Raw genomic sequence first — 11,749 nt, forward strand, 5'->3', positions numbered from 1 at the left:
GCTAAAGGAACAACATGTATACACAATATTTAATATGTTAAACAAAAGGGTGACACCGGATGTACCGAAATGGCATTAAAGGAAACGGAATAAAGGTTCAATGTAATTGATATTGAAATTTAAATGTTTTGTCAATCGACTTAATCTGCATTTCTTTTCCTGTGCGTTTTACCGTTTTGAAAAGTACTGTGGGGCATAAGTTTTTTTACGAGTGAAAAAAATAAAAATGGGTGTTGTCATTAGCATTAGATTAGCATAGAGAAGGGCCTTGCATGTATGTTTCATAATTTATTAATGATAATCACAACCCTAGCGCTCCCTTGCAAAAGTGCGTAAACACGAATTTAATGCGAAAAAAGGTAATTACATTTAACTACTTTCTTTAATTACGCGTCAGACTGTAAGTGTTTAACTGTTAAAAGAAAATACTGTGGTGAAGAACCCACTTTTGCATCGTACTCGATTATTGAATATTTTTATGATATTTTTACGATAGTTTAAAAAGCCAAAAGTGTAACTGTATACTCGTTTAAATCCCAATAACGACGTTTTGATGATTCGAAAAGTGGTTCACAAAGCTCATTCATGTTTGCGATTCCAGTTGAGTACTACCTGAGCAATAAAACGTGACGTTTATTACCATACAAATACCTCCGACAAATACCTACCTACTTAAAATATACTTTAGTACCTACAACAATAGACTTAGTAACGAGTAGAGGAGAATAACACCCTCGGCGGTTACCTATTATTCACTTATTCCTTAAATTTACGATCAATTTGTAAAAGTGCCCGTTTACACCTAAGAAAACAGCCTACCCATCACAGATGGTCCCCGCGTAGCAACAGTATTAGAAACGCTCCAAATTCGTATTGTCAATAGCCGAATAATTGAATTTTTCGTTTGTATAACAGTAACATCACCTGCATATTGCTCTGAGAATAAAAAATAGAGCGGATCCCCTGCAATATTTGGCATCTCGTTACTCAATGTCTTGCGCTTTTGTGCCCAAGACTGTATTGTCGCGATTTACACCACGGGCAACGCTAGTTCCGTATTAAGCAATTGAGCCCTTATTTATAATGGGATAATATTGATTTACGACCGCTCCATTTTGGCGGTTCCTCCGTTTTGAACTTCGCCCAAGATGGCGTCTTCCCGCCAGGTGCGTCCGAAACGTTCAATTCGAATTTTGAGTCTAGCTTTGTGCTCGTTTCACAATGGCTGCAAGATTTGCACAAAAACGTCTTATGAAAAAAAAAAGAATAAGGGGTTTGAAAAAAACTGGTGCATAGTAACGCAAGGTACAGACGGCGGGTATTATAAGGCAGGCGGTCGCTGGACGGTCGCGTGCCGTGTTTATTTTGAATTTTATAGGTTTTTTACAGTGGGGTTTTGTCGCAGCGAGCATCACAGCGTGACGCGTTCGTCGCTCTCTTAATTGTGTTTTATAAACTACGTGAGACGATTGTTTGAGAACCGAGCTCATTTATTATAATCCACTCCAAACGACAATGCACGCTTTTAAATACTTTCTAAAAGACGTTGTTTTCTCTGAAGACGGGATCTCTTTCGGTTTTTGTTGTTGTTGGCCTGAAACTTGGCCTGAATGTATTATTTCTTGAATACACAACCTACTGTCAGCCTATGTCCCGTACTTGACATCTTTCGGCTGAAACGACATGATAATGATGATATTTGTTTCGTAGCCACCACAATATTTGTAATTTTATCTAGCTTTTAACACTCATTATGTGAATAAGCAAAAAACCGCTCTATTTAGTTTCAGGTTAATGACCCGGAAGTCAAATCCTTAAGAATCGGTAGACCGAAATTTCAGTCAACAGCAAAGAAAGCCGTAAAATTCAAATAACATTTCGATACTGAATTGATATGCATGGGATATTCAAACTAACATCTATACGTCAATCAAATGTTAGAAACGTTCCTAACAATGGTTGACACGCGTGTCACTAGATGTATGATTTGCCGCTTTGATGACTGAACTAAATAAGTAATACTGAATTACATTAAGGAGCCCGTCGCAGTGGGTGTTCTACGTTGAAATTTTTGGTAGCCTTGTTTTTTCTCTGTAGCAAAAAGAGATTCTGAACGAAAAAGTTTGGTCATTGATGACGAGGTACTTCAATTGAGCATAGTAGGAGTTTCGTGACTATTTCAAGTTTTCTTAATTCTTGTTCTTTGGTTTTTAGCTACGTATTTAGTTTTTTAAACTAAGGCTTCAGGCAATTCACTTCTTCAGATTAGTGTAAGTAATAAACCCATATTTTTAATTATTTCCTATATCGTGCTGAGAACCATCACCACGGTAACGGAATTCAAATTGAAACCACCGATGCACGTACAAACGGACATGCAATGCTATTTCTCATTGGCAGCAAATTACAAAAGCAAATAGACTGTTCTTTTTATCCCGCCATCTTTATAGTTTCGTGGCCGTAACATCGTAGTGATTAATCCACTTGTTTTTCGTCATGAGCGTCATTTTTTAGCTGCAGAACACGCGAGTTTTTCGCCATAAACGCGCCACGTCGATGTTGGTAGATTCGTCCGTTACAATTACATGTGCTAAGGATGTACTGAAGCTTTGTCCGTTACCATATCCGATTCCTTTACGAAATATATTAATCTTCACTAGAATTATATTTACTAGTACGGTATGGCTATGGCCTAAACCCTCGTCTGAAAGGAGACCCGTGTCCAGCAGTGGGACGTATAAATGGGTTGATGATGATGATGAATGCACTGTGATATCAGTGTGAGAAAATATACTTCTTTCAACTTATCTCTCAGAAAAGCTCAGTTTTATAAACTGCCCGAACAGCCTGCTGCTCCAGAACAAATATTTGATTAATTTTGGCGGCATTTTCCCAAAAGCAAAAGGCCATAAAATTGTACTAATGTCTCTGTCTTTATTTTAACGAGAAGCTCGTTGAAATAGTCAACTTCACACTTCGAGGGCGGTACAAAATCCCGTGAATCCTAACAGAAAATTCGATCACAAAATTGATAAAAGAAAAGAGTTTGTCCAGGGAAGTACTGCCACCTTACCTATTTCTGCCACCAAGCAGTAATGTTAGCATTACTGCGTTCCGGTTTAGAAGAGTAAGGGTGCTGGCGAAATTACAGGCACATGGGACTTGTCAACTCATGTCTCAGGGTGACGGGCGCAGTGGCAGTGCCACTCAGATCTTTGCGATTTAAAGCTCTGACTGGCACTGCAAATGTTATGGACAGGCGTGTAGCTTACCATCAGGCGCACAACTTGTTCGTCCCGTCACTTGATATTATAAAAAAACCTGTTTATTGGCTTGGCTCTATTTCTACAGCAAAAAAATCACTGCAGTACGTTAATAATAGATGTAATGCACGCTTTGTATTGTCCGAGCCGAAGCAAAACGCGAAATTAGTCTTTTTCGCTCTTATTATATACAGCTTTTTCTAATCTGCTACAGCCGATTTCAATTTGATTAGTATAGTGACTTCCTAAGAGGCTAAATTAAAGTTGTTTTTAATAAAACCATATCGCTGTTGATATCATGAATCCGATATCTACTCACAACACTAGATTATTAATTCTAGCTCGCATTCTCTGAATATTTGAACTGCTTCATGAGCAGAGGCTCCAATTTTGTTATAATATTTGAATTGTAATTAATACTCTGGAAAAAAATAGCAATTACTCGTACATTATGGCGCTATATAAGGCTTTATTTTTCATTCACATGTTCGAAATTTTTATTTTTATTTTTTATAGACTATTGTCTAGATTTTAATCACGTTTTAATTCTTTTGTGTTTTTTAATGTTCGGTTTTATGTTTGGAAATTGAAATGTTACTATGCAGATAAACTGCCTTCGATATGTTTTATGTATTTTATTAGGTTATCTTTCAGTGGTGTAGTTACAAGAAACTTGATATATTTTTTCGTGCTAAATTTATTTTACTTACTATGAGATTTCCCATTTTTTTAAAATATTACGATGTAATTTAATGTTTATAAGTTTTTTCTTCGAGAGTCGATACTACGTCAGCTCGAATTCAAAATTTTCCCGTATTAATACGGTTAATTTTGCTTGGGTCGAGCAGCAGGGACACTGGCTTTATTTCAGAATTTTTTTTTTACTAATATTACACTTTCACTGTTACGCCGCATCAACCAAAGCCAACTGAGGTAGTATAAACCCTTAATAGAAGCCAGACGACGGTTCTATCCTGTTCATCCAATACCTTTTCCATTAAACGTACAGTCATTCCATCATGCAGCCAAAAGGTTAAAAAAAATATCCCGATTGCGTGTTTTGCAGCATGGTTCTAACAAGTGACGATCGGCGAACGAAATATGATTTTGTAAAATAATAAGGCCGATCGTTAGCACACCGTCTAGACGGGAAGCAGTAAAGTTTTTTATGTATTGAATAAAATCTGACTCTTCCTCCCTCACTCTAATCCTAAACAGGGGTGTACTTAGGGTAGTTTTCACGTCATAACACATAAAATATAAATGTCATTCCAAAGTAATGACATAAGTTCGTAAGTAACTCCGCCTGTAACGTTTTCACGCCTAAACCGCTGAACCAATTTTGATGAATTTTGGTATAGAGATAGGTGGGAACTAGGAAAAGGGCATAGGCTACTTTTATCTCAAAAATAAATCTTAAAGGGAGTGAATTAGGGGATGAAAGTTTGTATGGAGAACCAACAAAACTAGAGATGAAACGGATATCCGGTAACTATCAGGTATCCGGCCTATCCGACCTATTTTTTCTATCCGGCCGGATACCGGATAGTAGTACAATATCCAGCCGGATACCGGATGTTTAAAACTAAGAAAAAATCATAATCAGCACGCCAAATAAATCTATTTGTTAAAGTCATCTAAGTGTAAAATATAATAGCAACTACAGGATCGTTAACAATCTGGTTATTTCTTGTAACTGAAAGAACTATGAAGTTAGAGAGAGGTGAGGTGAGGTGGTAGAGAAGACGTTATCTGTAAATTTACTATACTCAAATTTGAATAAAGGCAAAGTATGGTGGAATTAGACCAGTTTTTCTGCATTAAGTGGTAAAAGTTGGTGACATTTATTTTCATAAATAGATCCACCTTTGCGATTTTTTTATTGTTAACATTTTACTGGTACGTATTTGTTTGTATTATCGAATATATTAATCGTTTTTATAAAAACCAAATCACCACAATTAATCAAATCGTCAATGTGAAAGTGCAATCATTCACTAATCAATCAATCAATCACTGTGATGCGCGCTGTAAACCGGTTGCGACATGTTTACGGCAGTGGGTAGATATCCGGCGGCCGGTTATCCGGCTATCCGGACTTTTCGTTTCCTCTCTAAACAAAACTATGAATATGAGTATAGCACAGTAGGCTACTCGAAGTACTTTATTCTATATAGACGAAGTTACGGATATCAGCTAGTAACTAATAAAATAATAACATTCATACTGCTGTACATATATATGCATAAACGTACGAAAATGATACAATCTTTTAATAACTTTACAATTTATTTACGAATACTTGATGTAAACTAATTTCACGGTAACAAAGTTCTAACTCCAAATTGTTAAAAAATGTAAACTACAAAAATAACTGCCTAAAATTTCAATTTCATTGTACTTATATTACTTATTTGAAAATTCCTCTCTTGCCTGACTACAGTGCTAATTAGAAGCTAATCTGTTATGTTTTTAAATAACAATGTATAAACTAATAGCAATTCTTATAACACCGTAAGAAAACCGATTACCGAATAATTACACTAGTAAATTTATAGATAATTCTACACTCGACTCAGGAGGTCTACAGTAACCAAATACCTCTCTGAGTGAGGGTAAACGAGAACAGAGCCAAGTGAAGCGTTAACCCACTCACTGTCTGTTAAATTAATTTAAGTTTCGAAATCACGTTCTTTGTGCTAAAACGAATTCCTTTATTAAAAGTATTATTTTCACAATCGCCCTTTCTTTCATATTAATAATGATATTATTATGAGCCTGTACTGTCCCACTGCTGAGCAAAGGCCTCCCTCCTCTCTCTCCACACCTCTCTGTTTTGCGCCACTGAGGTCCAGTCCTTTAGGCGCGCGTTTAGCTCGTCTCTCCATCGACTCTTTGACCTGCCGCATGGTCTTTTTCTATTTTTTATATATTTTTTTATTAATAACAATAATTTCCGCTAAATCGTCCAGTAAATTGATTAGTAACTTTCGTAATATATTATCATAAAACTTAATATGAATTGTTTGTTTGTTTGCTTAAGCTTTATTTTGCTTTGGGGGAGTATTTTGAGCTAATTTCAGTCTGGGATAATTTACATTCGAAATTGGTTCCACCCTTACATCGTCAACTTGTCAAAGCATCTCCATTTCGCTTTGCTTTTAACTTGATGCCGCTTAATTTCGCCGCTGCCATTTTGACAGCTCAGGTTCGCGCCAAATTCGAAATGAGAACGCGTGAGAAACGGCTCGCGGCATCTCAAATTACGACGTTCGGGAATGTGAATGAACCGCTTTTTTAAACAAAAAAAAAAGAACACTGGCAACCTTTTTGCTTGTTACGAGTTACGTTCAGAAACCGAGTTTTGAATTAAAAAACTTCGGGTGTGCCGTTTCAATTTAATTCGCTGTCGTATTTTAGTACACTAAATTTTTTATTTAATGTGTGTAGTCTCTTTACGATTATTATGTTGAAACTTGTGTTATCAATTTCATTAGAATTTTATTTTAGCGTCTGTTGTAAAAAGATATCAAAGATTTAAAAAAAATTACATTATTGTTAAAGCAATGTGTCGATTTTTTCATTTTCATTCGTTTAGTGTTTTTATATATTCATAAATTTAAAAAAAATGTATGTACATTTATTTCGCAATATCTCTTTACTTAACATAATACAGCAGTCAACTGCTTTACACGACTTTAGACGACTTTTCGTATATAAATATTTAGTGTGAAGGTACGTAATGTTGTCCATACATAGTCTTATAATTGCTGTTAATATTTTTTTAGCAAATGATTGGTAAGTCGTGTGTAATTACAACCCATGTTTGACCAATCGCACTAAAAAAATGAATTGATTGTACAGTAAAGTCCTTAGTTTAGAGACTTCTTGTTACACATTTTAAATTATCCGAAGCTGCTCAAACACAGCCCTACAGCGTTCTTGGCTTTTTCGACCGGTTGTCAAATTTTAAGAAACCAACGCCGAAAGCTGGACTTGTTATTCGCGTATCTGTACAAGTGCGCTCATTAAACTGCGCATGAGTTTCACAACATTATTATTATGCATTTTTTGAGACCATTTTCTTTCCAAGTTACTGATGTTATGATTAAACCTTTATAATTATATACCTTTTCGAAAACGAGGAAAGTCCCAAATTTAACGACGTAGTCGTAACCAAACCACCCTGGTGTTTATTATAGATTTTAAGATTTTCGTGGTTATTCACTAAATGGTTAATCACAATTACAAGTTTCATACCATAGTATGATTTCTCCTTGTTTTACCGGTATTTCGGAACGGTCACGTGTTGACTGAATCATGCCGTGGTAATCAATGATAATAATTTGTGGACTATTCTCCTCCTCCATCGGTCTCTCGCTGCTGAGAATCGTTACTTCGTGCCATACACCTTGAATTAGAGGTGGGTGATTAAACAAAAAGCATTTAAGAGTTTGCTTTTTAAAATAAGCACATTAGCAGCAATTTGATTTCTTACAACGTGTTTATCTTTCAATTCCAGCCATCTATGCTTCCTAAACATATTAATTCGTCAATGTGAATAATAATTTTATAAATAAAAATAAAACTCGGGTTTTACAAATAAACTGACTTATCTTAAAACCTTTAGTGGTCTACTCTTGCTTTTCGCTATCAACACAACGTTGCAAGCTTTTTTTAACATAAAAGTCTATGCGCTTAAACGTTTTTATAAACGATTTTGTAAGCTTCAAACTAAAAAGCTTTTAAAAAGCACAATGTTTTAACGTTTAAAAAATAAGCAGTATTTCCCATGTCTACCTTCCACTTAATGCAGCCGTCCTTATCGTAACTAACGTAATCGCCATTTTAGCGAAATTGAGTTATTAACATATCTGGGATCAGCGATACGAGATCTACAACCCCCTGTAATCGGTTTTTTAATGTCTTATTTAATTCCGGTTTTATTGTTAAGCAAAATCACACAATTGACATTGACACAATGCAATTGACACATTTGACTAGACAGAAACACTTAAGGTGTCAATATCTCGGGTTTTTGCGCACAAGTTGCGTTAGTTATAACACGGAAGGCAGAAGGTTCTTCATTTCCGTCCGGTCAGATCTACAACCCATTAGTGTTATGGTTTAACCTAGCTAGTAGTGTATCATTTTTATATAAAAACATCGATGATACAGTCCGTTCCGATTTTAAATCTCGAACGCACCAAATGATGTGTTGTAGTTTTTTAAACTTATTTTGTTGCCATTTTTCAATATAACTGCCATATAAACTTTTTTGGCGGTAGATAAAAATTTCTTCTAATTCGACTGAAAATGGCATGGCTTCAAGCACAATTTGGGGTAAAAATTTTGATTCTGCCGTTTTCCGATATAGCCGTAATTTTTTATGTAAATTGCTATTGAAAAAACTTGCTTTACTCGGACTGAAAATTGGCACGAAAAGATTTCTAAGATTGTTTGATAATAATTAGTGGTCAAAATATATTTTTGCAATTTTTAAATATGGCCGCCATTAATGAGCTATTTCAATGTTTTTTAAACAAAGCCGTAAGTGCCGAGGCCGGAGGTCGAGGTCCGCGGAGGGCGAAGCTCGAAGCGTCCCCACGCCATCAAATGGAGATAATATACGGAGACGTAATAGATTACGAGTACAAGATCTCACAATTGTAAAAATGTAAAGCATGCTTCCCGATGTAGTGGAAATGAGACGCTTATTATAGCGTTGTTGTATCTCAACCGTCTCTATGTTAGATTTAATTTTCTTGAAAGCTATGCCAAAGAGAATACTGCCGAATTTCCTGTACTGTGTAGGTACTATGAATACCAAATCAACGATAACCCTGAATACTCAGACCAAAACCAACTTAGAAATGTTCGTTTCTTAAATTGGCATAAATTGGGAATCGACCTCCTCATCAAGCGCCCATAGTACTAACTGCTGTGCCACCAAAGAGCATGAGCACACCCCGTAAACTGAAACCGACCACGCGCCGCAGACCGAGCCCGACCCCGGCTCCAGGGCTCGTATTTTTATAAAAACAAATTAGGCATTTTTTATTTTTTATTTATACCAAGATGGATGTTAGTAGATTGTACGGCACAAATTTATTGAGACAATATGAAACTTCAGCACTTGTGGAATTATTAAATTCAGATAGCGTTTTATGGCATCAGCGAATGGCTGTTATTTAGTTAGTTATGATTTTAAATCATAGTCGCTTCAAATTGCATGCTTTTAACATTTTCGTATTTTTTTATGATACCCGTGACAGAACGAACGAGTCGTATGCCTGGTGTTAAGAGGGAGCAGAGGAAAAAATCCTAATCTTCGATTTGATTTTAGAGGGGTATATCCACTTTAAAGTTAAAAATAAAATATTGTATGAGTAACTACACGATATATTCAAGCATAGACACTAATCAGAAACATAAAACAATAAAGTTTCCTCGATAGATAAAAATCACGAAATGACCTCTAATTTTCACATTTTTTCGATTCATCCTCGAAATACTACAGGTTATTAGGACAAAAATTAGATAATTAATTATATTTATGCATGATCGACAACTGTCACTACGGATTTTTTTTAATCCCTTTAGTTATAGAGTTATTCCGCTAAAACGAATTTGGTACTTTTAATGCGCAAAATTCAACATCTCCTGTCGCATGTCACGCGAACGTCAGGCATATATTTGTTGCACAAATTTGGGCGGAACCAACGTCAAAACTTTTTTGGCATTAGAGCTTTTAAGTGACTGAAGGGCACTGCAACTGCGCCCGTCACTCTGAGACATAAGTTGACAAGTCTCATGTGCCTGTAATTTCACCAGCACCCGTAACCTTTCAAAATCGGAACAGTAATGCTGACATTACTGCTTGGCGGCATAAAAAGAGGTAAGGTGGCAGCACTTCCCTGGACGAACTCTTTCACAAGGAGCTCTACTGCTACTAACAACATACTAATTAGTCGTTTGAGTTTCATTTAAATACGATATTAATTCCAGACTGAGACAGATCGTATTGTACTAAATAATTTGAAAAATTAATGACTTTATTTAATTCAAATTTGTGATTATGACATTTGAAGACGCTAAAGAATTATTTTATCAATTATATCGCCTTGTTCTTAGTAACTTTTTTTAAATTTCTATACTACCTGCAAATGTCAATTATGCAATTATGATTTAAGTCTCGTTCTTACAAAACATCGAGTATATAACCAGAAATAGAGACGAAATAAGAATATAATAAGATATCAACAATATAATAAGAATAGCAACTCATCAGGCAAATGGGCCTTATGTCACTTTTAAATATCAACTCGCGTTTGCACTGAAATCTAGAAAGCTGAAATAGTACAGCGCCAACAACTGGCCTGTGTGCACGTCTCCGTATCCAAAAATATTCTGTATTTATTGTAATAAAGATAATATCTCTAACTTTGGGAGGCTGTTCCATTCGGTGGTGTGGTAAAAACAGCAAAACATCTAATTACAAAACTAACTGAATAACATTTCATCGGTAATTAAATGTTAAATATGTAATTTTCCAATTTTCGTCCATTATAGCAAAGCTCAAGTTAAACTGGTCGATTTTAAGTGAAACAATTGACACCCTTCAATTGTTTTGAATTTGGGCTGGCCAATCGGAACGCAGTTGTCACCGTAATGGCAGAAAAGTTTTCATTAAATGACATTTTGTCACTATTTTTGGTTATATACTCGGTGGCACCAAATGACGTGCTGTGACATTTTAAATATTTTTACTATGAATTCATGCATTTACTATTGAAATTTACAAAATATTGCATTTAGATTCTTAAGTCAATGCTGTCTGCCCTCGATAATCATTTGTACAAAAATAGTTATTTCTAAACCACCAACAAATATCGATTATTCTGTATGATTAATCATATTAATAAGTTTTTACGCAGTTGTCGAATTAAATAATTTCATTGTAAACATGATGTTTTATATTTAATACAAATGCTTGTAATAAATACGATAGTCTTCCAGAAACGATAAGTATACATATATAGCCGGTGGTAGGAGTGTAGCGACTGTTCTATAACGGTAATAATCCTTTTGTAAATCGAAAACGGAAAAGATACTTGTTTCAAAAAGTTGGTCATTTATTAAAGTGTTGCTATGCGACCATACCTATGTTCAACTGTTCGTGACATGTTGAGTGAATGCTGTAATATCGGTTTTCGAGTAAAATTAAATCGTAGCAGTAAAAATGGGTTAAAGATAACGTTTTGGAGATAACAAAATGTAGTTTATTTTTTTACTTCTTAAGTTTAAACAGAAGGAAAACAAGTGACTGCGATAGCGACCCTCTCTGACCTACACTATCGCTCATTGAATTGTGTAAGCGGCTTGTATGTGGGAGGTCTAAGATACATTTCCCACAAGGGCCGGCCTCTGAAGCTTTTTAAAAGATGTGTAGTTAGTAGCAGTAGAGCTCCTTGTGAAAGAGTTCG

General features: G+C 35.4%; 1 protein-coding gene across 1 annotated transcript in view; it reads right to left on the reverse strand.

Annotated features, from left to right (window-relative positions):
• The window catches only part of LOC113234022 (lysosomal alpha-glucosidase-like), a 52,018-nt gene extending 45,846 nt beyond the window's left edge, over positions 1-6,172 (reverse strand). The window contains exon 1 of the mRNA XM_026469249.1: positions 6,048-6,172. Within this exon, the coding sequence (XP_026325034.1) occupies positions 6,048-6,172 (125 nt within the window). The remainder of the gene's footprint in view (positions 1-6,047) is intronic.
• Between the last annotated feature and the right edge of the window lie 5,577 nt (positions 6,173-11,749).

Source organism: Hyposmocoma kahamanoa, unplaced genomic scaffold (genome assembly GCF_003589595.1).
Source record: "Hyposmocoma kahamanoa isolate Upper Pololo Valley unplaced genomic scaffold, ASM358959v1 81, whole genome shotgun sequence".
Classification (NCBI taxonomy): Eukaryota; Metazoa; Arthropoda; class Insecta; order Lepidoptera; family Cosmopterigidae; genus Hyposmocoma; species Hyposmocoma kahamanoa.